General features: G+C 43.9%; 1 protein-coding gene across 1 annotated transcript in view; it reads right to left on the bottom strand.

Annotated features, from left to right (window-relative positions):
* The window catches only part of MICAL2 (microtubule associated monooxygenase, calponin and LIM domain containing 2), a 147776-nt gene that overhangs the window by 27471 nt on the left and 93223 nt on the right, over positions 1-27082 (bottom strand). The window contains exons 26-28 of the mRNA XM_088667510.1: positions 9248-9437; positions 6474-6649; positions 3342-3419 (exon numbers count right to left, since the gene is read on the bottom strand). Coding sequence (XP_088523636.1) covers positions 3342-3419; positions 6474-6649; positions 9248-9437 — 444 coding nt within the window. The remainder of the gene's footprint in view (positions 1-3341; positions 3420-6473; positions 6650-9247; positions 9438-27082) is intronic.

The following is a 27082-nucleotide window of genomic DNA, read 5'->3' as shown; positions in this document are numbered from 1 at the left end:
AGGAAACCCAGACAAAAGCACTGAAGCACACCTGCATCAGATTAGCTTTTGCAATTGGCTGCTTGTGGAGGTGGGGAAGCCCTGGAATTGTTTAGCGGAGAGAAAGATGAATTTTGCATGAACAGGTGCAAATGAATTCAGATGACACAAACAGCCAAACCTTAGGAACTCGGCTTCACTGCAAGCCAACAGAAAAACTGTTCCTGTTCATTTGTTTGATTGACTGATCCAGTTTAACGGCTTATTTGAATATTATATGACTGCACTTCTAACCAGATTATGGAAGAGATTACAACTCCCCTTATTTTTACATTGACATCATGAAATATGCTCACTTAGGGGGGGGGAGTGAACTGAACACGCACACGCACACACACGCACACACACTGGCCTGGGTGGCAAGTCTGTGTTGAAGATTCTGGTTTCTAGACACAGTGAATTTTACAAAGATATTAGAAACATAGCTTTTCAGACAACGGGTGTGTGTGTGTGTGTGTGTGTGTGTGTGGAGGTGGTGAATCAAAATACTGTGGTTGGGGCAGGAACTGGCTTCTGTCAGTAGATGGGTTTTGCTATGTTCTTAAAATTCACTCGTCATCTCCTTCTGGTGGGCTGTTAGCTCCCTCTGGAGATTCATCACCAGACCCACATGGGAGGTTTACACACATAGACAGGCAAAGCTTTAAACAAATGTGTAAATGAGCAAGCTGCAAAAGGAGCTGACATTAGGCTTGCTCCCCACCTACCCTTAAAAGATTGTTAAAGTTTTGCCTCTTGTTGGTTTTTAACCAGTAGGCACAGCTATACAAAAACAGGTCTTACAAACTTTGGTAGAAGAGGAAGAAACTACAGAAAAGGAGAAGAAAATAGAAACTAATTGTGGAAGCTGCAGCCAGGATTATTACTCTTAATGCTATTATTAATTATTATTATTATTATTATTATTATTATTATTATTATTAACAACACCATTATTATGGGAAGTGGGCTCTGGCAAGTTCTCACAATTACTGTGCCTAATAATAATAATAATAATAATAATAATAATAATAATAATAAATGCCTTCAGATATATTCTAAAAGTCAGATAGTTGTTTATTTCCTTGACATCTGATGGGAGGCGGTTCCACAGGGGAGGCGCCACTACCGAGAAGGCCTGCTTCCCTATAACCTCACTTTTTGCAGTGAGGGAACCGCCAGAAGGCCTTCGCCACTGGACCTCAGTGTCTGGGGTTGAACGATGGGGGTGGAGGAGACGCTCCTTCAGGTATACTGGACCGAGACCGTTTGGGTCTTTAAAGGTCAGCATTCAGCACCAACACTTTGAATTAGGTCTTTCAGGTCCTGGAGGCTGCTTCCAGTCACCAGTCTAGCTGCCGCATTTTGGATTAGTTGTAGTTTCTGGGTCACCTTCAAAGGTACCGTGCTTCTCCTAAAATAAGACACGTCTTATATTTATTTTTCCTCCAAAAAAACACACCATGGCTTATTTTCGGTGGATGTCTTATTTTTTTCGAGCGGGAGCGGGGTGTACAGTTTTGCTAAGCAACGGTAGAGATATCGCAAGGAGTTTGCTGCCTTAATTAGTTAGCTAGCGTATGCATAGTCAATAAGGCACTCAGGAGGCCAGGCATTTCTATTTTGAATCACAATGTGCAGAGTCGAAGAAAAAAAGGGCTATCAGAAAGAGCCAAGCACTTATAATTTCTTATAGTTCGGAATATGCAGAGTCAAAAATTAATCCTCAAGAAAAAAGACAGTCCGAAAGGCAATCCAAGCGCCAAGCCTCGATACTTTCTTACGATCCCGAATGTGCAGAGTTATAAAGTTATAAGAAAGTGGTAACAAAGAATCATCCGGTTATACTTTCCTCAGTTCCTCAGTCCTTCTTGCGCTCTCCATCCGTTTTCTTCTCTCTCTTTTCCCCCCCCCACCCCCTTTGCTCTTCGTAAATTCCCTCTGGAGCTCAAACCGCTGGCAATGCCCGGATTTCAGGCTTCCTTGCCGGGTGGAGGGAGAGCTGCTCTCGGCGTCCGTGGTACCGCTCCTCCAACTTCAAACGTCGGTTTCCCGGGAACCGTCCGACGCCACAGCTCTTTCCCTCAGAGTTTGGGGAACCCCCCCCCCGAAACTTTTTAGGAGGTCAGCAAGCCTCTAGACCTCCTTTCCCCACCTCTGCTAGTGCGCGCCCCGTAGAGCTCTCGGAGCAAGAGGCGGCTGCACGGGAGCCGCTTCGGGGAGCACAGCGCAGCGCGAAGAACCTACCGTAGTGAGAGGCAGCTGCGGCTGCAGGTGAAGCCCGGGATCTGCGTGGGCGACTGGGGGCGAACACCCTGAGTGCTGCGGCGGTGGCGAAGAGGCGCCCAATCAGCCCGCTTCTCAGCTGATCGGGCGCCTCTTCGCTACCGCCGCAGCGCTCAGGGCGCTCGTCCCCAGTCGCCCACGCAGATCCCGGGCTTCACCTGCAGCCGCAGCTGCCTCTCACCAGGCTCTTCGCGCTGCACTGTGCTCCCCGAAGCGGCTCCCACCCCCGGCTTATTTTCGGGGGATGTCTTATATTTATTCTAGTAATTAAAAGCCTGACATGGCTTATTTTTGAGGACCGTCTTATTTTAGGAGAAACACGGTAGCTCCACGTAGAATGCATTGCAGAAGCCAAATAACAGCTTCAGAGATTGTATGTAGCTGTGCCAACCAAATGGGCATGCCACTGTGACAGCAACTTGCTCAAAGACCCAAGTGTGTCCCCTGATGCTGAGAGGCCCACGTGTACATAGCAGAAGACAGACCACAGGCAAGAGAATCCTGAGCAGTATCACAGGAACACAGGAAGCTGCATTGCACCAAATCAGATCATTGGCCCATCTAGGGCAGCAGCTCTCTGGCGTTTCAGACTGAAGACATTCCCACCCTGACTTGCAGACATCAGGGATTGAAACTGGGACCTTCTGTTGTAAGAGTACAAGAAGAGTCTTGCAGGATCAGGCCAGGATACAGTTGTCACAGACACCAACCAGATGCCTCTGGGAAGCCCACAAGTAGTACCCAAGCGCAACAAAACTCTCTCCTCCAGCACCTGGCATTCAGAAAGAAGCTAGTGGAAGCAGGACATAGGCATTAGGGTTAGGGGGCCATGGATAACCTTCTGCAAGCAAGGCAGATTCTTCTCCACCGATACTGTTGGACTCCAACTTCTAACGCATATGTTTTGCAGATGCAGGATGGGCCAGAAGGGAAAACTAATCATGTGACTCTCATGCATTTAAAACCCCAGCAGGGAAGGGATTTGGAGCAGGGAACTAGTGGAAAGGAAAACAGTTAACACCCATTCTAAATCTTACTTGACTGAATTTTCTTCTTCCAGTTTTGGTACTTTTTCGATGCAGAAGGTTCTCGAAGACTGTGGGCTCGTTGAAGAGCTAAAGAGATGGAAAAGGACACTTTAAAATGGTCCATTTGGAAAAGATTTAAAACAATATATTGACTGAATAGAGGTCTCACTAAGGGGTCAAGCAACTGTATTTCCTTTTGTGCCTCAATTCCCTGCCCTGGAAGTGAAATTTCATGGTCCCAAGAATAGCATACCACCACCACCCCAGAGCTACTGTAACACATTGGCAATTCCAAATCAAACACCAAACAATCGCTAGATCTGCACTATCTAGATCAGACATTTTCCATTAGTAACTTACACACACACACACACACACACACAACTAACAGCAGGGTTAAAGGACTTTTCAGTTGCAATCCTGTATATACTCTGGGAGTAAGTCTTCCAGCACGTAACAGGATTTATTTCTGAGTAAATATATACAGTGGAACCTTGGTTCCCGAATGGCTTAGCTGCCGAACAAATCGGCTCCTGAATGCTGCAAACCCGGAAGTAAGTGTTCCAGTTTGCAAACATTTTTCGGAAGCCGAACATCCGATGCAGCTTCTGCTTGAGTGTCTTGGTTTTCGAACGGTTTCAGGAGTCGAATGGACTCCCAGAACAGATTAAGTTTGAGAACCAAGGTACCACTGTATAGAGCTGCATCCAGAGCTTTTTTTCAGCCGGAACTCAGTTGGGCATCATTGTCATTCTAAGAGAGTGAGAGTGAGTTCTGGCACATCTTTCCCCTGCAAAACAGCACTGGTTGCATCTTTAGTGTCATCTGAAAAGGCCTTCATTTTAAGCAGTAGAGCAGAGGCAGGGAACCTTCTTGCCTCTGGATATTGTTTGTACTACTAGCTCCCTTCATCCCCTGACCATTGGGTGATGCTGGTGGAAGCTGGAGTCCAACACCATCCAGAGAGGCACGGCTTCTGCTCCTCACCCCTGCCAGCAGAGAATACAGTTAAGATTTCTGTTTTTCAAGCATAGGTTTACAGTCGGCAACTGGAAAGACCAAGCAAGCATGCAGATCAACATGAAAGTGCCTATTAACCACTAGAGGGCAACGTTCACCAACCAGTGTTTCCTCAGAAAGTGCCACTTCTCAAATCCTTGGAATTGCTGTTCAACTTTTAAATGATTAACTTTCGCAGAATCCTGCGTCACAAGAGCTTGTTTTGTGCGCTGCAGATTCTATGGCTCTTATTGTTCCTCTTCCATGTGGTCTTTCATATTAAAAAACAACAACAACAACAACAACTGAGGGAGAAAATGTAACATTCGTCTTTCTCTGCAGAAGTTATTTATCACCATGACCATTCCCACGGGAATATGCAGAGCACAATAAACAGAACTCTTCCAATATGCTTCAGGAAAAAGCTAGTTGCACTGCGCAGGCAAACAAACAATGCAAGTAAGAGAGCATATGCAACAGAGCTGCGGGGGTGGAACAGAGATATAAAAGGCAACTAAGGAGGAAAAAAGGGAGACAATACATAGTGTACCATGTGACAATGAAGGGTTTGGAGGTAAGATAACAGCAAGCTAAGGGGAACATTTGTAACATAGATTGATCTTGAGAAAGAAAGTTGAGCTTTATTTGGCCAAAACAAAGCAAGGGGAAGAGAAAGGCTTTTGCTGTTATTACACATGGTCCTCTTCAGCTGGACACCTCTTCAGCTCCCTGTTGCATTTCAAAAGATAATCGTTATTCAAACAGCAACTTAATTCATACAAGGCTCTTTGCCTGGGGTGCTTGGATTAAAATATTGCCTCTTTTTATCAAGTTATTGTTCTGCAAATTTATGTTTGCAATGTGCTGTCAGAGCAAAAAACCAAATTAACCTCTACTTGATATTTCTCTGAACAATTTCACATCAAAGGCAACTGGAGAAGCCTGTGGTTGCAGAGCCGTTACAGGTCATGATGAAAAACCTTGGTCTTTTGAAACGAAACAAGGATAAAAATGAAATAATGGGGAAATGGAAAAATAAAAGAATGAAACCTATTCTGGATTCTATCAGTATTATTGTGTTTAATGACACTTACTGTACCTTGCAAGCACGCAAATTCAGGTCTATGCATTTTTGCGGTGTTGTGTTCAGTTATTTGGATGTATTCTGCGATGTTTTTCTTTTTAATTCCACGATCCCCTCCCCATTCTCTAGAGCAGGTGTGGGGAACCATTGGCTCTCCAGACATTGCTGAACTACACCTCCCATCCACCAGCAAGCACAGCCAATGGCCAGTGATGATGTGAGTTGCAGTTCATCAACATCTGAAGGGCCACAGGTTCCCAACCTCTGCTCTTGAATAGTGGTGGGCATCCTATGATCACCAAGATGTTACTGGACTACAATTCCCATTATACCTGACTTTTGGCCATATTGGCTGGAACTGATGGGAGCTGTAGTTCAGAAGTACCTGGAGGGCCAAGGGTTCCCCACCAGTGCTTTAGAGTCACAGTCCCTCTGGCCGCCATTGGCTGTGTCACAGTGGAATCTGGTTAGAGTGGTCAGTTACCAAAGATGGCAGAGCTCATGTGCTGTTAATAGTTCTGGAGCTAGAGGCATTTCAGAAGATCTAACCTGCTTCAGGACAGATCCTGAAGCTGAGGCTACAATAATTTGGCCACCTCATGAGAAGAGAAGACTCTCTGGGAAAGACCCTGATGTTGAGAAAGATGAAGGGCACAAGGAGAAGGGGACGACAGAGGACGAGATGGTTGGACAGTGTTCTCGAAGCTACGAACATGAGTCTGACCAAACTGTGGGAGGCAGTGGAAGACAGGAGTTCCTGGCGTGCTCTGGTCCATGCGGTCACAAAGAGTCGGACACGACTAAACGACTAAACAACAACAACCTGCTCTATCTTCAGCAGATCTAACTATTAAAGGTGCAGGAGCTCCACCCTCTTCTCCTGGCTACTGTAGGTGTGGGCAAGCTAAGGCCAATCTCCTGAAAGCTAAAAAGCTTTGGGAAACTTGGAATCCCAACATTCACAAGTTGCACAGTTAAATCCAATCATGCTCTAGACAACAACAGCTTTTGAATGACCCCTTGATGGTGTGAATAGATTGAATAGTTACAGAACTTGCCCTTTGCAGCCTGGGACTTTTCATGGCCTTCTTCCTTCTTCCCCAAGCTTGTGTTCCGCAACAGAGGCTTTCGTAGGGATGGGTCACCGGTCCTTGGCTCAGGCAGTGGGAACAGAGATAGAGCATCACTTTCAGAGAGAGATGCGTCCCCATCAAAACCAGGCTCTAGATCTGAGCTAAGAAGCAAAAAAGAGAAAGACCTGTCACGATAATAACACATGGCCAGCAAGTGGAACAAAACTGCCCATCAAATGTTTCACAGCTGCCCTTCTGTCTTCATAAGCATGGGTCAATGGAAAGTGCTGAGCAGTTGCAACTCAAATATTATTCACAGTAGCTTAACACTGATTGCAAAGGCACTAGCTTCTTCAATTACACTTAGCACTTTCCAGGATTTTGAGGCAGTCTGAATTTAATGCAGAAATCTGTTTCATGTCATAGATATTTTTACTAAGCTTGATGGGAACCCATGGGTTTCTTCATCGGAACTGGTGGGCTTTTCTTATGCCACAGGATACATTCTCTTAGAGATTCGTGGATCTGTCAGCCTCTGTTTCTCTCAGCTTCTCTTTTCCCCAATTTTTTTTTTTTGGGGGGGGGGTGTTGTTGAAAGAACTCAAGAAAATTAATCAGTGTTTTAGTGTGAACGTCTCCTAATTTACACGCTTTTGTGTGCAATTTTGCCTAATACACACATTTTTGCAAGTCAGTTTCCCTTAATATAATGTATTTTGTATGTTATTTTCTATGCTATTTTAGTAAGTATATGCAACTTTACTCAAATACATGCATTTTTCTACACATTACTTCGCTGGAGAAATGTGAATTTTGAAGGATGGCTGTGTTTTAATTCACTGTTGTTTCAGAAAGTGCAAATCAGGTGTCATGGTGGGAGACACCAGCTGGAGAACCCTTAAGGGAAGATGGTTCAGAGCCTGGGAATTGGTGGTGGGATGATGATGCGTGGTCAGAGGAAGAAGAGGGAGCAGACTGGGAGGAGGAGGTGTTGGAAATGGAAGAGGTAACAGGGCTTAGTGAGCAGGAAGAGGCTGTGGCAGACAGCAGTCCAAACTCAGAGGCAGAAGCAGAGGCTGGAGAGCAGGGGTGAGGGGCAGCAAGACAGATATGAGACAGGCTGCTAAAGATGCTAGGGGGTGTCCCCATCCTGCTTTGACCAGCTCTCATCCCCCTGGTCTCCCAGAAACTGAAGAGGCATGGAGAGGGCAGAGCAAAAACAGGCAAGACGATGGAGCCTCAGATTGCTTGGGAAGGAACCGAAGGAAGTGACTTAGGGAGCTATGGGAAGGTGGGGACCATCAGTCTCACAACTGCCTCTTTGGGGCAAGGCTTACTGGGAAGAGTTGCTGTGCTCATTAGGCCTGAGCTGTTTCTTTGAGTAAAGCGTTAACTTCACTGACACCTTGTGAGTTACTGCTGACCTGTTCCCAACACCCGCCCTGACATCAGGTAGGTTCACTTTTAAATGAAAACTGAATTGAATCTCTCTCCTATCCTTCCCAGTTGCTGTCCACTTCAACAAGCTGGACAGTTTTCATGTCATGTCACCATCAGAGCACTCTGAGATTCCCCTCCTCCCTACAAAATGTTCCCTTGTTGTATCAATTTGCAGTGCCTCAGGAAGCTTTTGCAAATCTTTAAAGTCAATGTTTCTATGCTTCAGGTTTGACAGTTCAGTCATGTCTTGACACTTTCAGAGCACTCCAAGATCCCCCTGCCTACAGAAGGGTCCATTTGCAAAGCAAAGCAATGCCATGCCTCATCAGTTCCAATAATTGCTCCTCCCATTTGCTTCTATATTTTCATCACCCTCCCCCCAAGAAATCAATTATGAATGAATAAACAAACATGCATTTGTTTCATTTCGAAAATTAATTCAGAATGCAAGAATTTGGAATAGAAGCAAAGACATACTCTTAATCGCTGTACCACTAGCATTCTCTATTTGCTTATGTATAAGGTGTGTAGAACTTTTTCAGGTTTGAAGTTTTATTGTGCTTTTAATTCTGTTGGGAGCTGCCCAGAGTGCTTGTTCTCAGGGGCTATTTATTAAGTGTCTCTCTCCTTAAAAAAAACAAAAAAAACTTATTTCCCCCATTTTTTGCCCCTAGTCATATTCTCTGCATTTTAACTAATGCCCAACCCCTCTTTTCTTAAAACTTTGCTATCTTTGGGTTTTGGATGGTTCTTCAAAGTTCAAACCAGGAGAGCTGCAATAAATGGACCTAGTGTGCTCCCCTCCAGATGTTGTTGGACTCTGTGTCCCATCAGTCCCAGCCAGCAATGGCCAATGGTGATGGATGATGTGAGTTTTAGTCCATGTCAGCTACCATTGAGCTAAAGCAATTAAAGTGCAAAACAGGGCAGGACTTCTTCATATTTAGGCGATGAAAATCGTGGCCTAGAAAGTGCTACTTCCCTGAAAACTCTAATAGTCCTCAAATACTGTAATTTTTATAAGAGGCAGAACCAGTCTTGATTCAATTAAATCCCTCCCCCTCCCCCAAAGCACTGACTCAGAACTTTGTGTAGGATGTAAATATTTCCTGCAAGTTAATCATATGCCCACAAGAGGTTCAAGGCAGCTGTAAAAAATAATGTTCCTGGTGCATCATCCTTCCTTCCCCCATACCACCTCCTGTGTTTATTTTAACAAACAGACTTTACAATGCCTGGGTTTTTCCTAATCCATGTTTTCTCCTTCCTGCTGGGAAATAGGCTGGTTTCAGTTCCCAAATCCAAGCATCTCAAAATACCTGCTTCCATCACTGGTCACCATAACCCGGACAGCCAGAAGGTTGTTTTCCGTCATCTCTTCCTCCGGGATAACTCTTACCAAGGCCCACTCAGAGGACACAGAGGAGCACCTGCCTCTGATGTCAAGCTCAGGGACATTCTTGAACTTCTTTGGAGTTGCAGGTCCATCTATTGGATAGTTAAAGCAATCTACAGGAAAGATAAAAGAAATGAAAATATGCCACGTTGTATTTAGCGACATTGAGTCATTTCTTCAGATATGGTATTGCTACAGTAAGACTGTGCAATGTTTCAAAGGCTTCCATTTGGGAAGAAATCAACTCTGGGAAGGCAGGCAGTTTTGCAGAATACCAACCGTTCTCAGTTCAAAGAGAGTCCTAGGGACAGTCAGTGCATGGAAAATCTCATTGAGTGATGGAATTGGCCCACAATAGATGTGAACGGTGCTATTTATGTGGCTGCCAATAGCCTAGAATATGTTGCTTGTGCAGAAAGCTGGTATATGGTCTACTGAAATAACTGATAGCCCAATATTATTTTATTGGGCTTCTTTACAGAAAAATGGAGAGGCAAAGGTTGTTAAATCAGATAAATTTAGCCCCACCAGAACTGTCTTTCTTTCTTTCTTTCTTTCTTTCTTTCTTTCTTTCTTTCTTTCTTTCTCTTAGTCACTTCTCTCTCTCTCTCTCTCTCTCTCTCTCTCTCTCTCTCTCTCTCTCTCTCTCTCTCTCTCTTGCAAAAGCAACTCAGACTGACTTACAACAACAAAGCCATGTAAGAAAATGACTTTGGTTCAGATGGGTATTCAGAAGCATGCTGTCTTTGAGAGTGGAGGTGGAACATACCCATCAGGACAGGGGTGCGAACTTGAATAAAATATTGGGGGTGGGCAGGTAAGCCCTGCCCTGCACATGACACAGTGCATGAGCACCATTTGAATGGCAATGCCCATCAACTTTGGAGGGACCTGGCCCCCTCTAATATTTTATTGGGGGGATGAAGCCCCCTCAGCCCCTAGGAGTTGGCTCCTATGCACCAGGGTTAGCAGCCACTGCTAGCTTTCACCTCTGTGAATTTGTCTAATCTGCCTTTAGAGCCATCTAAATGGGTGGCCTCACTGCCTTTTGTGAGAGCGAACTCTGTAGTTCAACAATGCACCTTTGTGAAGTACTTCCTAATTTTTGGCCCAAACCCTCTGACATTCAGCACCATCACATGTCCATGACTTTAGTATTCTGGAGAAAAACTTCTCTATGCCCGCTTTCTCCATGCCATGTATAATTTTATACACTCCTGTCATGTCTCCTCTTAACATGGGGGCCTCCAGACTGTCACTATTTTGGGGTGGGGATTCCGTTTGCCGTTGCCTACAGGCAAATTCAGGTTTCATAGTTTCAATTCATCTAGCACTCTCGTGCGACAAAACCCAATCCTTGCCCCTACACCAGACTTCTGGAGAAAAGGCAAGCGATGGGGAATGAACTAGAAAATGAGGGGAAACAGTTGCTTGACACAACATCCTATAACCTCTCTGTGCACAGAACAAATGCTCAATAAACAGGTTGTCTGGAAACTTCCCATGTATAGACTCTGACTCCTAGGGGCTGAGGCAGTTTTGGCCCCCAAATATTTTCTTTTTGAGGGGGCAAGTCCCCCTCAATGTTCAGAGGACATTGCCTGAAGTTGCATCGTCTGAAGAAGCCAATGCCTCTGTCCCCGTGTTGATGGTTTCTCAAAGACCAACAGAGGAGGTCAGAACTCTTTGGTAATGTTAAGATGCTCAAAAGGTGACTTGGAGAACAAGTCGTCAGAAACAGTGCAAGTTCATATTAGAACATGCACTGTGAACTAATTACAGTACACATTTGCACACAGAAGACAGGCTAAAGCCAAATAGTAGAAAACAGAAGTGTAACAGGCAGGGAGGAGGGTTGTGCACAAGGGATTATGACGCAAGCTCAAATGTTTGCCTGTGGGACTGTTTTGAGCAGCTGTTCCATGCCTATAATTATCACAGCACTCGCCTTGCATTCTCAAACTGCCACCCTACATATCTTTTGGCCCGTACACAAAAGACAGGCTCTTGAAAAGCTCTGCCACTGAATGGAAACATATTGCAAAGCTGCCTATCTATAAGCAGAGCCATCATCTGGGACTGAACTGCAACTGTGACACTGACTTGCCCTTCAGATCGTTCATCCTTCCTCTCGCTACCAGTTTCTATTGAAATAAAGGTCATGATCGCAACAGGCTGTAGTATGGCTACTCTGGTCCTTCTGTTCACTGACCTCATGCAGCCAGACTCCTTGTTACAAGTACAGAAAATCTCAGCAGGTCACAGACAAACCCCCTCCCCATCGCTGGTTATTTTGATGCCTTCCTGCTGGCCTCTCCCTCCAAAAGAGAGACATAAAAGGGCTCAGTTTATAAAAACAGGTGAAAAGAGAGGAAGAAAAGGGGGGAAATCAATTCTCAGTGGCAGATGTGATTTTCAAGAAAAGTATAACCTACTGTTCCAACACAATTAAGGAGCCTCACTCACCAGTGTTGAGCATGAACTTGATTCAGGCTGGAAAGAGTTTAGGAGGGTCTTTGAGAGACACTCATTGTCAGAAGGTGGAATAAAAACATAGCCAAGAAACTAAATTTACCTGCACACTTCAGCTCCATTGAGTTCAATGTGCTCAATGTGTCCTACACTTTGCCTAGATTGCATGGATGGAACACTAAACCTCTACAGAACCACAATAGTCATTCCTATATTTATATTCTGCCTTTCTTCCATCATAGAACCCAAGGTGGTCCCCTCGCATGTGATTCCCAGGAGGTCAACCATTCAGAAACAGACTAGTATTGTTTTGTGGATAGAGTGAATGAGTGTGTAAGTGATTTCATAAAATAGCAGACACAGACCTGCTTAGCTTCAGCAAGGTGGGTGGCCTCATGTGGTCTCACTTCACACCATGGACACATCACTATCTATGTCCTGGTAGTATAAACCTCGTTGAATTCAGTGAGTCTGCTGCTAGCAGAGCATTTTGAGTACAGAGATCCAGATTAGGAAACACATGGCCAAGTACTCCTTAAAGAACCCAATTATCTCTTTAATTGATGAAACTCTATACCTTTTACCTATAGGGTAGAACTTCAAGGATAGGAAATTCAGTTATTCAAATTGCACGCATTCATTTTATGGCCATATCATAATACTCATATAAATCTGTGTTGTAGTAGAACACTGTACAGGTTCGGTTGAAAAGAATATTGTAGTGCTGCAAAAGATACAGACAGCCAAAATAATCAGAGGCCTGGAGCACATTCCCGACCAGGAAAGTCCATGAGCTTTTGTGTTAGTAAATAAGGAAATTAAAGTTATATGAGATTAGAGAACAGTAGTCAGAGTGAGAACCAAGTATTTAAGAAGTAGGAATTTCAAACTGTGCTGCAATTCTACAAAATTAGGCAAACTTGCACACCCATGCACATGTGTGCACATACTGATTTTGCTGAATTTTTGTAGTTTTTGAGAGCACAAGAGACAAAGAATCAGAAGCCTGTCTGTCCATAAAATTACTAGCTACAGTACTGCTGTTTCTGACCACTAAAAGCTACACTAGAAATTTGAAATGAGATCTTTATTGCCTCCTGCCATAAAGCCTTCCAGGACCATGGTAAACATGGTGAATAAATGAGAGATGACATCTCTCTGCAGGGAGGGAATCCACAAAGCTGTAAATATCTTGGTCCCAGCAGGACAGACAGAAGCTGGGGTGCTAAGGAGATATTGTTAATTACTTTACAAAGACAGGGTGATTACCAAGAGAGCTGTGCAAATTGCACATAACATTCCTTGGGCGAAGGTTGCATTAAATCACAGACTGACTGTGAATTTTTGCATTACATTCATACGCAGAACAGATATGGAAGAGTGCAGAGTATACTAATTGTATGCAGAGATTGGCCAATGGAAAATGCATAGACTTTTTCTTCTTCTTTGGCAATCACTCGTAGCCGAGTAAGATTGTCTTCCATAAACATGGTTTTAACAATGAGTCTGTAAGTGACTGTGGAGGCCAATTCTGAACCCACACGTCCTTCCACAGTGGGGACATTGGTTTCCGGGCAGGAGTTGATCACGGTGTGAATTTGCCAAGCGTGCCTTCCTCTTAGCATGTTTCTCCCTTGCGTCATGAGTTCGAGTGTCTTCAAAGTCCACGGCATGTTTGATGTCTTAAACCAACATTCTAGGTAAAGGTAAAGGGGCCCCTGACCATCAGGTCCAGTTGTATCCGACTCTGGGGTTGCGGCGCTCATCTCGCTCTATAGGCCGAGGGAGCCGGCGTTTGTCCACAGAGAGCTTCCGGGTCATGTGGCCAGCATGACAAAGCTGCTTCTGGGGAACGAGAGCAGCGCACGGAAATACCGTTTACCTTCCCGCTGGAGCGGTTCCTATTTATCTACTTGCACTTTGATGTGCTTTCAAACTGCTAGGTGGGCAGGAACTGTGACCGAGCAATGGGAACTCACCCCGTTGCAGGGATTCGAACCGCTGACCTTCTGATCAGCAAGCCCTACCCTGTTTCTCATATTTTAAGGCATCCCCATAAAATAAGCCATAGCAGGATTTTTAAGCATTCAAGGAATATAAGCCATACCCCAAAAATAAGACATAGTGATAGGAGCAGCAGCAATGCCAGCCGCGGCAGGAGGAGGAGGAAAAAAATAAGACATCCCTTGAAAATAAGCCATAGTGTGTTTTTTTGAGGAAAAAATAAATATAAGACGTGTCTTATAATATGAGAAACACGGTAGACTCTGTGGTTTAACCCACAGCGCCACCTGGGTCCCCAAACCAACATTCTAGTTACAGCAAAAATGGGATTGGTCTGAATGCACTCACTGGGCAGTGATTCCTCATTCTCACTTTCTATCAAGGCAGGTTGCCTGAAGCATACCTGGGACCTGTAAATAGTCTTGGCAAAGCATTCCTGCTCAGTACCATACTATGTTAAGAACATGAGTTGGCTTCTACAGTGACCAGAGGGTATGTCTTTCTGCTCCCAACTCCTCTCCTTTCCTCATATGTAAATGTGTTTATAGAGTCCAGCATTCAAACTGAAGTTCAGAGAACAAAGTAGAATTCCTTGAAGATTTGGGAGGCGGGGGGTATCCAGAGATTTCTCAATAGTAAAGCTGTGGACATCTATGCTCAATTTCTTTACTGGCAAATAAATACAAATACCACAAAGTGGTAATAAGCCTCCAGTAACTTTCATCCACCTGCAACACGCAGTGCAATCATTTGCAAGTTGAATTGGGGCAATGGGTTTTTGTAAGAGTTTGTCCATGCTTCCTCTTGTCTTGCCATTTCCCTCTGGAGAAAACCACTCTCTAGAGATCAGTTGGCAATTGCCAGCAAATGGCAAATCAAGTTTTCCCCAGATTGCCATTTGTTCCGAACTATTGCTAAAGAGTGGGTTTTCTTTTGGAAAGCAGAATACTAGGCCCATGCCTAGAAAGTGTAGGTCAAGAGAGGAAAACCGCTCAGACCCATGCTTTCTAGGCATGGCAGTGTGGAAGTGTTGCCAGGGTGTCTGGGTCACCCGTCAGAGTTTTGTGAATTCCCACTGTTAATTTTGTCACTGTCACTGTCTTGGTGCTCTCTGCAAGGCCCATTTCTACCTGGCCTGGGGGACGCGGCCCAGACTCACCCTGAACAGCCAAAAGGGGCTCATGGGAGGCCACTGGGGCATTGCTGCAACAACTCTTGGTTTGTGGCAACTGACTAAAATGTTTTAAATGGTTCTAATTTTAGCTCCTCTGTTTTGTTTTTGTCGGGTTGGTGCTGGTTAAATGTTTAGTTGGAGTCAGTGTTTATTTTAATTTGGGTATAACTGTAAACTGTTTATTATTGTTGTTATTATTGATTTCTATTGATTTATTGGTTTGTTTGTTGCTTGTATAGGATATTTTGTTCTTTAATGTTTGATGTTTTGTTGTGTTTTTATATATGTTGTAAGCCACCCAGAGTGGCTGGAAAAACCCAGCCAGATGGGCGGGATATAAATTAAAATTTATCATTCATTCATTCTCCTTTTGCTTGCTGTCTACACTGCCCCTCACCTGCAACTCAAAATAACATGGATGAAGTGAACTGTAGTCCTCAAAAGTTTATTCCAAAATAAATATGTTGGTCTTCAGGGCAGCCTGAGATTTTTTAAGGATTCTCGTTCAAAAGGAGACCACAGCCCATCTACTTTGCACTGTGAATTGTCTACACTGACTTGCAGTGATGCTCCAGGACTTCAGATAGAGGATATTTCCAGTTCCACTTGGAGATGCCAAGGACTGAACCTGGAACCTTTTGGATTCAGGAAAGGTGTTCACTCTCTTTCTTTCTCTCTCTCTCTCTCTCACCCACACAGGCAGCTTCATTCTTAATTCTACACCCACATGGGGGAAACAGTTCTGTGTAAGGATGCAGCTGGGAATGGAGTGTCGGGAAGGGAAGAGGAAATAAATCAAGCAGCTGAATGGAGGAAGCCCTACTGAAGGCAGGAAAATCTAGATGGGAAAGGAAGCAATATGGCGCAAGAGTGATGCACAGACATCTGTGCTGCACATGGATTTGTCTTTCCTGCTGGACTTTCAGCTTTCTTCTTTCTAGGTTTGTGGAGAAGAAACATTTCCGTTGTGCTCCTTGTATGCATTATATTGACTGCTAATGTCACTCCTCCATTAACATCGGAGAGCAGGAAAGGAAGGAATCCCCATACACGTAACCTAAAGTGAATGAGCACAACTCTCTCTCAGGAGACTTGCAACAGAGACTTGTATAAGTCAGTCAGGATGTATCTGTACAACCAGGCTTCCTCAACCTGGTGCCCTCCAGCTTTTCTAGACAACAACTCCCCTCAACCATAATCAGTATGGATTCCTATGTTACAGGTGTGCTGGCTGGGGCTGATGGGAGTTGTAGTTCAAAGCAGCTAGAAGGTGCCAGGCTGTGGAAGAATGGCATAAATGCTCTCAGTATTCATAGGATTTTTATTCTTCTTTGCACATGTGATTCAGTTTGAAACTGAAAAGTACATTCTGTCTGCTTTGAACATCAACTCAACTGGTTTCTAAGGCACTTGTTCATCCCCTGGGTTGAGGTCCCCATTGTTTTCCTGTTGCTAACACACAAGCTTTGCTTACTTTACACTGAAAAGGCTGAAAAGAAGCCAAGCACACCCAATAACAACGAATCACAGCGCAAAATGTTCCCTTGTACAGAACAAGCTGGAGCAGGATAGGGACTGAAAGAGGCACCATATTTTGTTCCCATCAAAAGGAAAATTGCAAAGCATTGTTTTACTGCACTGGAAAAAATGCAGTTTGTGACAGTTTGTGCATAGCTGCCAACGTTCCCCCTTTTTAAAGGGAAATTCCCTTATTCCGAATAGGATTCCTCGCGAGAAAAGGGAAAAGTTGACAGCTATGCTTCTCTGGCAGCATGAAATATGGAAGCAGAACCTCCAGAACACTGAGTGAAGAGGCTGCAATAGGACAGGGATAAAACACTGTCATTGCTCCCCCCCCCCCCGCCCCAGTCATTTGCTATCTCACTATGAAGGCAAGGATGGAAGAGGATATTTTGACACTATTTCAGGAGTGGGGGAGATGCCTCTTGTTGTTGACAACCTTGCTGCTCTTGGAAAAAATGTTGTTGTTGTTGTTGTTACAGCACAACTCATAAGGAACATAAGAATATCCTGAACACAGCTAACAGAACATAAGAATATCTCTTGACACAGCTAACAGAACTTTTCTTTGCACCTAAAACCCTCCTGGAATGATGCTACACCATAACAGAGCATTATTAGGAAGGGGCTTCAAGGGGGGGGGTCTACTCAACCAAGAGGTTTTGTTTGGTGATTCCCTTGCACCATTGTCACACCGTCAGGCCACAATATAGGAGCTTTTGTTCAAAGAGAGGAAGGTATGTTTTGCTACCCAGGTATTAGAACCAAAGCAAAGCTCTGTTAGCTGTGTCAAGAGATCACGGCACAACCTCCTCCTTTTAGGAAAAACGGAGCCTCGATATTTCTATGCAGACCCGATCAAAGATGGACAATATAGCTGACAGTGGAAACACAGGCGCAGGAAAAGAATGGAGTGAACTAATAATTACATTTTTTTCATGTTTTCCTTCATGAGTAAGTTTCATTGGAGGCAGATAGGCCTATAGAAATACCAGCACAATTCTGAGGAGTCATTTCAAATTCAGTTGGGTATGTGGGGGTAAGGATTGCAACCTAAGTCCCAAGAACATCTGAAGAGGTCCCAGCCAATGCAATTCTGGGCTGCATCAATAGGAGTATAGCATCTAGATCTAGGGAAGTAATAGTACCACTGTATTCTGCTCTGGTCAGACCCCACCTGGAGTACTGTGTCCAGTTGTGGGCACCACAGTTCAAGAAGGATACTGACAAGCTGGAACGTGTCCAGAGGAGGGCAACCAAAATGGTCAAAGGCCTGGAAACGATGCCTTATGAGGAACGGCTTAGGGAGCTGGGTATATTTAGCCTGGAGAAGAGAAGGTTAAGGGGTGATATGATAGCCATGTTCAAATATATGAAAGGATGTCATATGGAGGAGGGAGAAAGATTGTTTTCTGCTGCTCCAGAGAAGCGGACACGGAGCAATGGATTCAAGCTACAAGAAAGAAGATTCCACCTAAACATTAGGAAGAACTTCCTGACAGTAAGAGCTGTTCGGCAGTGGAATTTGCTGCCAAGGAGTGTGGTGGAGTCTCCTTCTTTGGAGGTCTTTAAGCAGAGGCTTGACAGCCATATGTCAAGAATGCTTTGATGGTGTTTCCTGCTTGGCAGGGGGTTGGACTGGATGGCCCTTGTGGTCTCTTCCAACTCTATGATTCTATGATTTATGTCCCTTTCATGCTAAGAACACAACCTACTTTTTCAAATCTTTAGTCCAACCTTATTCCATTAAGAATTTCACCCTCAAGGCACTGCTCTGGGGGAGCCAGGAGATTCAAGCTAAACACTTGTGGAGTATCACCAAGCAAGGGAAACCTGCAGTTCTCATGGAACAGATGCCGGGTTCCTGTAAGTAAACATTTCAACTTAGCCAACTTAAACAAAAGGTTGGATCCTGCAAAGATCTGAAATCCTTATCTACACGCAACACGGCAACAACAATAAATCAAATTGGCTATTAAGCTGGATGACAGCCATTTGCCCTTAGGTCCAGCTGTTGAAAGGAAAAGGAATATTTAAAATAAAAAATACATATATTAAGGTAAAGACAAAATCAAAATAAACTCAGGAATGTTCTTCTCTTCTATACAAGTAGTCTCAGAAATATATTAATTCAGTTCCTAGAAACTAGGGATGGGGGGGATCAATTCAGTTCTATTCACATTTTAATCTAAACCTACCTAATTGGTACTTCATGAACTAATATGCCAACTGAAAAAACAGATATACTTCAAAATTCACACTTGTCTAAATTTTGCGATGGAGTTCTCCAAATAACTAAAGGGTGGAATTCAACACCACGCAAAGGAGATCATTTCTGCTTGCCTGATGAAACAATTTCTCCTCTCCTCTCTCCTCATGCTGTTCTGCGGGGGGGGGGTGTCTCCTAATCCTTTTAAGCCAATTTGGGGAGGGCACAGCGGCATGTGGGGAGAGGAGAAGCAGGGAGCCCCATTGCATGAGTACAGCTTATTGTGAATCTGTTGAATCTGGCCCAGTTGAATCTACAAAAATGCATTGCATAAGAGGAATTTGCTTGCAAAAATATGTACAGGTAGGAGAAAAGTGCACTAAAATACTGAACAATTTTCATGGGGTCTTGGAGAAGGGAAGAGAAATGCAAAACTGGTGTTGAAAGTGGCAAATTGAAATTGAGATTAGAAATTACAGAAATTGAGAGAAACCAACACTGACATTTGCCCATCCCTACTGGAGACTTCAACACAACATCTCACAGCCAGTCCCTTCCTATTGTGTGGCTGTGCACCAAATCCCACAAAAAGGCCAGCCCAGAAGATTACACTACCCACAGTGCTCCAGAGAGACTTTTGCCACTATTTGTGGAATTTTCTGCTTTGCACTAAAATTGCAAAACTTGCCAAGATGGTTGCTTAAGATCAATGCAAGGGTGAAAGCCTTCCTAAGGGCCTAACTACACTACATGTTAACAATGTGATTAAATCACATGCACTGTGATTGGTAAATTAAATGTCAGGCACAATTTCTATCAATATCATAGCAGATGGGAGGGGGGAGGTTTAACACTTCCCTCCCCTGCCACAATTTGTGTGCAATTTGTCTATTCCCCTCCCATGCAGAAATTAGCACTAGGGGGAGAAACTCCCTTTCCTGTCAGTGAAAAGACTTTCTGCAACTTTTCAGGGAAATGGAGAGAGGGGGCTCAAAGCAAATTTTATTATTGTTTTGGCTGGAATAAAATCTTCATTCAAATTGCCAGCTGCTTACAGATAAGAGGACTTAAAACTGTGGATTTATCTACCGGTATAAATTGACAATAAGAGGCCAAAAGAAAAGGAGGCATTTGCTCCACCGTATCCAAAATATTGAGCCACTTTTGTGTCCAATGGGACACCTGTTCACACACACGTAAGTAAAAATTAGGAATTGCCTTTCATTTTCTAGGTCTCTCAGCTAAAGATCTGTAGGATAGGCAGCAGGATGAATAGCAGTTCATATTCATCTCTTGCCAGAAATGCTGCTTACTGTACCCTGGAGGCTGCAGGCATGCTGCGAAGATGGAAGGCGTTAATCCTTGAGTGGAACTTTGCAAGCCAAACCGGTCGTTTATCGTGGTCAGGGTGTTTGCCAGTTTGCCAGATGGCATATTCCAAGAATATCTGCTCCTAGAGTGCCAGCCAACTGGAACTAGAAAAGCCAAACATACAAGCCCACTTACCACCTCCTTAGCTTGTGTTACTCCACAGTAATTTAGCACTGAGAAGAAAAAAACAACAACCCCTAAATAACTCTTTAATATTCCTTTCTTGTAATCTAATGTTTCAACTAGCACTCGAAGACAGGAAAGGCTGGGCATAAAATCAAGGCACCCTATTTTTCTATTGATATAGGGAGAAAAATATCCCCACGGCAGCACCATTTCTCACCAGATCTCTGGATTCTTATTTACAGGTTTGGTTGTAGAAGTATAATTTCTTCTTCTTCTTCTAGGAGATGTTCAACAGATGGCCAATGTTTACCTTCCTAATTCATTTGTCACATTCTCTCCCCCCCCAGGTTCTGATCTTTCTGGAAACCTTGTAATGGTAATTAAGTGATAAGTCAAAAAACAGCTGTACAGCATTGCCCCGGACTCTCACAGAAGCGAACCGAGTACATTACACAACAATGAGCAACACCAAGTCCAGGGGTTGTTAATGGATTTGTTAGGGGGGGGCAAAACCTCAGTTAGCTATTTTTATTGATTTAGTGGGGGCAGCTGCCCCTCCTTTCTCCCCCTTGGCTACACCCACAGCACCCACAGAGACATTCTCTGGTGCCCACGGGGGAATGTCCCCACTTGGCTTGATGAAAAGAGGCTTGAAAGCAACAGTTTTTGGTACCCAACACAGTTGTAGTATGTGCTTGGTTGCTGTGTGTGTGTGTGTGTGTGTGTGTGTGTGTGTGTGTGTGTGTGTGTGTGTTGCTCATGTAATTTTATCCAATTTCCAAATGAGCCCTTGGGCCCAAACGGCTTGGCGGTCTCTGAACTAGCATATTGCCATAAAAGTTAATTTCATAGCATGCCACAATGAGGGAAAAGTAGCTTTTTAGTTGTATATTTAACGCCAGACAAGGGTCGGGAATCAAGACTCCACAGAGACCTGCCGAATTTTACTTCCTATTTGGCTGATTCTGTTTACAAAAAAGAAGAGTTGGGGGGATTGGAAACTCGAGAAGTGTTATGCTGGCCCCAAGTGTACACATCTAACGAGGCTGCCATTATCCTCCCCATTTCAAAGCACTGGCTTTCCATAGATTTTTTCAAAGCAGTTTCTTGACATCAAGTAGTTGGCCACTGCCCAACCTTGAGAGAAGCCCACAGTTGGGTGGAGGACCAAACCACCCTTCTTTTAGGGCTAAACTGCATGTGATGGCAGCAGATCTGTGTGCAGAATCAGGCCAGCTGCCCAGATCCCTATCAAGTGACAGGACAAGGAGAAAGGTCAAGCCTAGCAGAGGTGGGCACCATTGAAGTCGCGTCCCCTCCCCCCTTCAAATATTTGAAGCAGCTCTGCTAGAAGAATGGTTGGGAAAGAATGACTGTGGGTTGGCTGAGTTCCCCCTTACCCCATTTTAGGAATGCTTCCATCCTTGGCTAGCCCCTGCTGGCCCACTGCCCAGGGGTACCTCGATTTGGATGTAAAACTTCGCCCAGCTTATTTACAATGGGAGGGAAGCATCTACTTACCTTATTGCAATTTGAAGGAACACTTGTGGTTTGTAACTCTAGATATGTTTATGCAGGTGAGAACGCAGAAGAACCAGGGGCAAAAATATACTCTACAAACCTTCACCGCTGTGCAATTAGTTCACTCAAAGTCTAAGCCATAAAAATTGGCAGACCTGACCTGCGAACTATTGACTCTCCCCCTCACATTTCTTTCTTTTTTGGGGGTGCTGTCCCCAACTCTTAGGTGCAGCTTTAGGGGGCACAAGAGGCTGGAGTGGGGAAAGATGGCATAAGGAATTCCCTTACGGTAGATGAGGGTCCTTTCTTCTTGAATACATAGTTGGCACCAGCCATTCTACTAACTCTAAAACAGAAGAAGCGTTCACTGCAGAAAATTTAAACATTTCCTAAACAGCAGCCATTTGTCAAAGTGTTATTAGAAGCCGGAGTGAAGGAGGATAAATAATCACACACTTAATGTGCTGCTTTCATTCAGGCACAACCATTACACAGAATCATCAGAGCAATCTGTGCTAGTCTGGGACGTTAATAGCTACTGTCACAGCCTAACAAGCATAGAACTGCAGGCATCCAAGGCTGTTACAGACAGTGCATGATAAGAAGCCAATGAAGAGCCATCAATCATTACTGGACCGAGAGATGTCAGTTTAGCCACATCACTCAACACTATAGGAACACCAAAACTCATTGACAATGTAACATGCAAGGGGTCTCTAACTTGGGACTCTGCAGCACGATCCAAGGGTCTTGCTCTGGCTTGTGGGCCCCTGGTGGAAGTGATTTTTTCATGTGGCAGAGGGCCTTCTCGGTAGTGGCGCCCGCCCTCACATCAGATGTCAAGGAAATAAACAACTATCTGACTTTTAGAAGACACCTGAAGACAGCCCTGTTTTGGGAAGTTCTTAATGTTTGATCTTTTATTGTGTTTATAATATTCTGTCGGGAGCCGCCCAGAGTGGCTGGGGAATAAAAATATCTATTATTATTATTATTATTATTATTATTATTATTATTATTATTATTTAGTATAGCAAGCACCTCTATAGAAGGCAAGTTTTAGAGGACCACATAGGTGGTAGGCACACATGCAAGAACCAACAGATGTGTTGAACTTGTAACAATACTACTTTGTAGAGAATTAACTGAACATGGCTTCTGTCTCAAAGCATCATTGAGGCAACTTTTGTTTAAGCCACTATTCTTGTTCTCTGCACAAAGCTGCTGTAAGAGCTTAGATCTTTTTATTCTCTAACACAGAATATATATTTTTTAAAAACCCACCATTGTTTTGCTGATATTGGGCCGAATCACATCTCCTGTGGCAGATGCAGGAACAATGGTTCTTCCACGCATGAACCACATTAAGGTTGCATCCACACCATTTACCTAATTGCTGATTGCTGTTTGTTCTGATTGAGCAGCAAAGGGTGTGTTTTCTCAGGGAAAGTAGCGGGACAAAACCCTACTTGGACATGGATCTGGAAAATGAAGACCTATGTGTGGAATACATGGCACAAAAGTAAGTCTGGATATCTCTCAGAGTAGAGATATTTCTCAATGCTTTCCTTATTAAAGAAATGTGCATGTGAAAAGTGAGAGAATGTAACACAAGTAACTCCTATAGAAATTGCCTCTCTCTTGACATAGACTATACTTCCGGCTTTGTCAATTCATTATTAGTTGGGAATGACACTGAGCTCTGCATAGTAGGAGGAGACAGGATTGGCCATGTAAAGTGCATGCTTTTGTACACGGAATCGCTCATTTAGAAGCCCCAGTCTTGTCCACACACCTATAGGTAAATCTAAAAAAATGTAGTATAAACACCAACAATTGGGAAACACTTGCCTGCGAGAGCTCCAATTGGAGAACAGCCTTTACCAAAGGTGTCGTGGGCTTTGAAGACACTCGAACTCAGGACACGAGGGAGAAATGTGCAAAGAGGAAGGCACGCTTGGCAAATCCACACCGTTATCAACTCCCACCCGGAAACCAATGTCCCCACTGTGGAAGAACGTGTGGATCCAGAATCGGCCTCCACAGTCACTTACGGACTCATTGTTAAAACCGTGTTTATGGAAGATAATCTTACTCGGCTACAAGTGATTGCCAAAGAAGAAGAAGACCTGTAAACATTAATGCAGACACTTTTATTTTCTCAAATTGCTTTTTGGTGATCTGGGAGGGTTTTTACTTTAGGGAAATAAATGAATAACAAATAGCAAAATTAAGTGAAGGGGAATAGATTTGGAGCAGAACTTGAGTAGAAAATTAGTTGTGGGTGAATTAATTGAAGATGAACTGATCTGGGAGAGATATTAATTTGTAATTTAATTTGATACCCATTCATGGATGAATCAAAGTATATTTATTAGAGGATTAGAGGATTAATTTGGATGGGAAACGAACTGGCTCGCCTTCTGTTAAACAGGTGGAATTAAATGAGTGTTTTAGTGTTTTGAGGCTCAGAACCTCCACCTCTGCCATACTCAGAAGGCAAGCTGGTGAGACAAGTAAGCTACCTGCCCAAGAAACTGAGATATTGCTGTTTTGTTGCAATAGCAAATCTGGGGCCAAATTGGTGGTTCACTGTTGGGCCATCAGATTCAACTTCTGCCTTGCACTCCGCTTGTGGTCTTAGGCAGCAGCTGTCTAGTCCAGTACACTCAGTGTGTAGTTGTGATCAGCCAAATGCCTTAGGAATCTCAAAAGCAGTGGGGCATGACAACAGTATCCCCCTCTATGGGGAGGTCTATTGTATTTCTGCTTAATTATAGTAATAACTTATGGTGATTGTTTTAAAATTTGAATCCATGCATATACATATATCAGCATATGCAAACTTTATACATATTTCATGTGACCCTTTGGCGGGAAGGAAATGGATCAGTAAAAAAAAGGGGGAAAAGTGGACTAAAGTGGCCACCCAGACCTCAGAGGGCACCAAAGATATCAACAGGAAGAGCACCAGAAATTTATGGAGAACTGAAATAAAGGCCCTTAAAAGCTGCTCCATACGATTTGTGATTAAATTAAAAGAAACTCTGGGAAATCTTGTATTAAAAACACATGAAATATGAGAACCAAGCATAAAACACTTGGGTACTCAAAAGTTCTGTTTGGAAAGCAATTTAAGAGACAAGAGGGAGATGGCAAGTTTTTCCAAGTAATACTGAGCAGATAGCCTGTGTGAAAGAATAAGATACTTAACTTCAATACCGAGGCACACGTAGCTATAGTTTATTATTGTGTGCCGAGAAGTGGTGGTGTATTAATTCTCGATACAACTTTATTGTTACTTGTGAACTCTTAAAGTCACCTTGGGGGCTCCTTGGGATCAAAAGACAGGAAAAGGAATGTAATAATAAAGAAGACATTGAGGCATTTGATGGCAGAACAGTAATAAGGCTGGTTCCTGCTGAAAGTGCTTGTGGTTATTTATAAAGGCAAAATGAATATACCTCCCAAATTCTCCAAGTTCACTTCCAACTGTTCAAGAGCTTCTATGTTTATGTAAGCAAAGGTTTAGGGTGGAGTGTTTCACAGACAAGGGAAAGTGGGAGAAAATAGTTATGGAAAGAAATCCAATGTATACAAGAGTTATCTACAGTGTGGTCTAGTCAGGGCTTATGAATTATAACTTTGATAAAGTCATCCAGATGTTGAATTACTTCTTGCTCTAGCACAGCTGATTTCAATAAGTGCTTTGGGAGTGAGCAGACCAGGCATCCCCAAACTTCGGCCCTCCAGATGTTTTGGACCACAATTCCCATCATCCCTGACCACTGGTCCTGTTAGCTAGGGATCATGGGAGTTGTAGGCCAAAACATCTGGAGGGCCAAGTTTGCCTGTGCCTGATCTAGATGCTGCTAGAGTACAACTGTCTTTTCTTTTTTAAAGTGATCCATAAGCCATCCTGGGAGCCTGTTTGACTGAAGACCAGGATCTAACTTCCTTAAATAAGAAACAAAATAACAAAACTCCCTTTATATCTGACCATTGACCATGTTGCCTGGGTTTATTGGGAACTGGAGTTCAGCAGCTTCTGGAGTCATGGCTTGTCTGCCACTGCCTTAGAGCAGAAATACTTGGCAAAACTGTTCTAATCCAAAAGGGAGAACCCAAAAGGAATTTGCTCCCCTTCCCCCTGCTGAAATTAACCAACTGCTTGAGAGGGGAACAGCCTCAGAGAAAAGTGCAGCTCCTTCCAGCATGATTTCCCTGCCCCTCCCAAGTATCACTTCAGAGATTTATTCATTCATTTCATAAAAATTTATACACCGCTTGTTTGTAAAAATCCTCAAAGCAGTTCTCATAAAAGATAAAGCAGTAAAATCTAGAAAAGTTTACAGCCCTGCTCTAAAACATACAAAAGTTAAAATACTAAAGCAGTTTAAAATAACCTCAACTTTCTAAACATCTGGGTAAAAAGGTAAAGGGACCCCTGACCATTAAGATCCAGTCGTGACCAACTCTGGGGTTGCAGCGCTCATTTCGCATTATTGGCCGAGGGAGCCGGCGTACAGCTTCCAGGTCATGTGACCAGCATGACAAAGCCGCTTCTGGCAAACCAGAGCAGCACACGGAAACGCCGTTTACCTTCCCGCCGTTTACCTCCCCGCTATTTATCTACTTGCACTTTGACATGCTTTCGAACTGCTAGGTTGGCAGGAGCAGGGACCGAGCAACGGGAGCTCACCCCGTCACGGGGATTCGAACCACCGACCTTCTGATCGGCAAGCCCTAGGCTCTGTGGTTTAACCCACAGTGCCACCCGCGTTGTTAGGCTTGTCTAAACAGGAATATTTTAGCAGTAAAGTTAAGGTGTTGCCTGATCTCAAAAGGGCAGCTGAGGCTGCTCAGTTCCACCCTCCCCCCTGCATTGGTAACTGGTTTAGTTGTGGAGAAACTGGCCCACAGAAACCACCATGGTGTCGTTTCTCTGAGCCTCTGAATTGGGACTTGGGTTAGGCGAAGAGGAAGCAAACTTGGAGCAAGATTTCCAGCACCATTCAGACCAATAAATAGTACCTTCGCATCCACCATCTGCGGCCAAAGATATTCCCTCCGAAGCACCAATGTTGACACCTTCATTGCACTGTAAAGGTAGGCACATCTCCAGGGGATATTCCCAGCAGCACAGAGCTATGTCCAGGTGCTAGGCATTGGTCTGCTAGGGTGGAGCAGCTTTTGTGGTCAGAGGTGGGATTGTTTCTTCTTGGCAGAGTACAAACACTCCCTGGTGTTCAAGTGATCTACCAACGGTAGAGACTGGACTATGTCTACAGGGTACTTTGTTCAAGTGCTCCCTTCTGGAGCCCATATTTCACTCCATTACACATATTTTCTCCCACTGT

The sequence above is a fragment of the Zootoca vivipara genome, chromosome 1, assembly GCF_965207765.1.
Source record: "Zootoca vivipara chromosome 1, rZooViv2.hap1.1, whole genome shotgun sequence".
In the NCBI taxonomy this organism is placed as follows: domain Eukaryota; kingdom Metazoa; phylum Chordata; class Lepidosauria; order Squamata; family Lacertidae; genus Zootoca; species Zootoca vivipara.
Note: the sequence above shows the minus strand (reverse complement) of the source record. Positions and strands in the feature narration are given on the sequence as shown.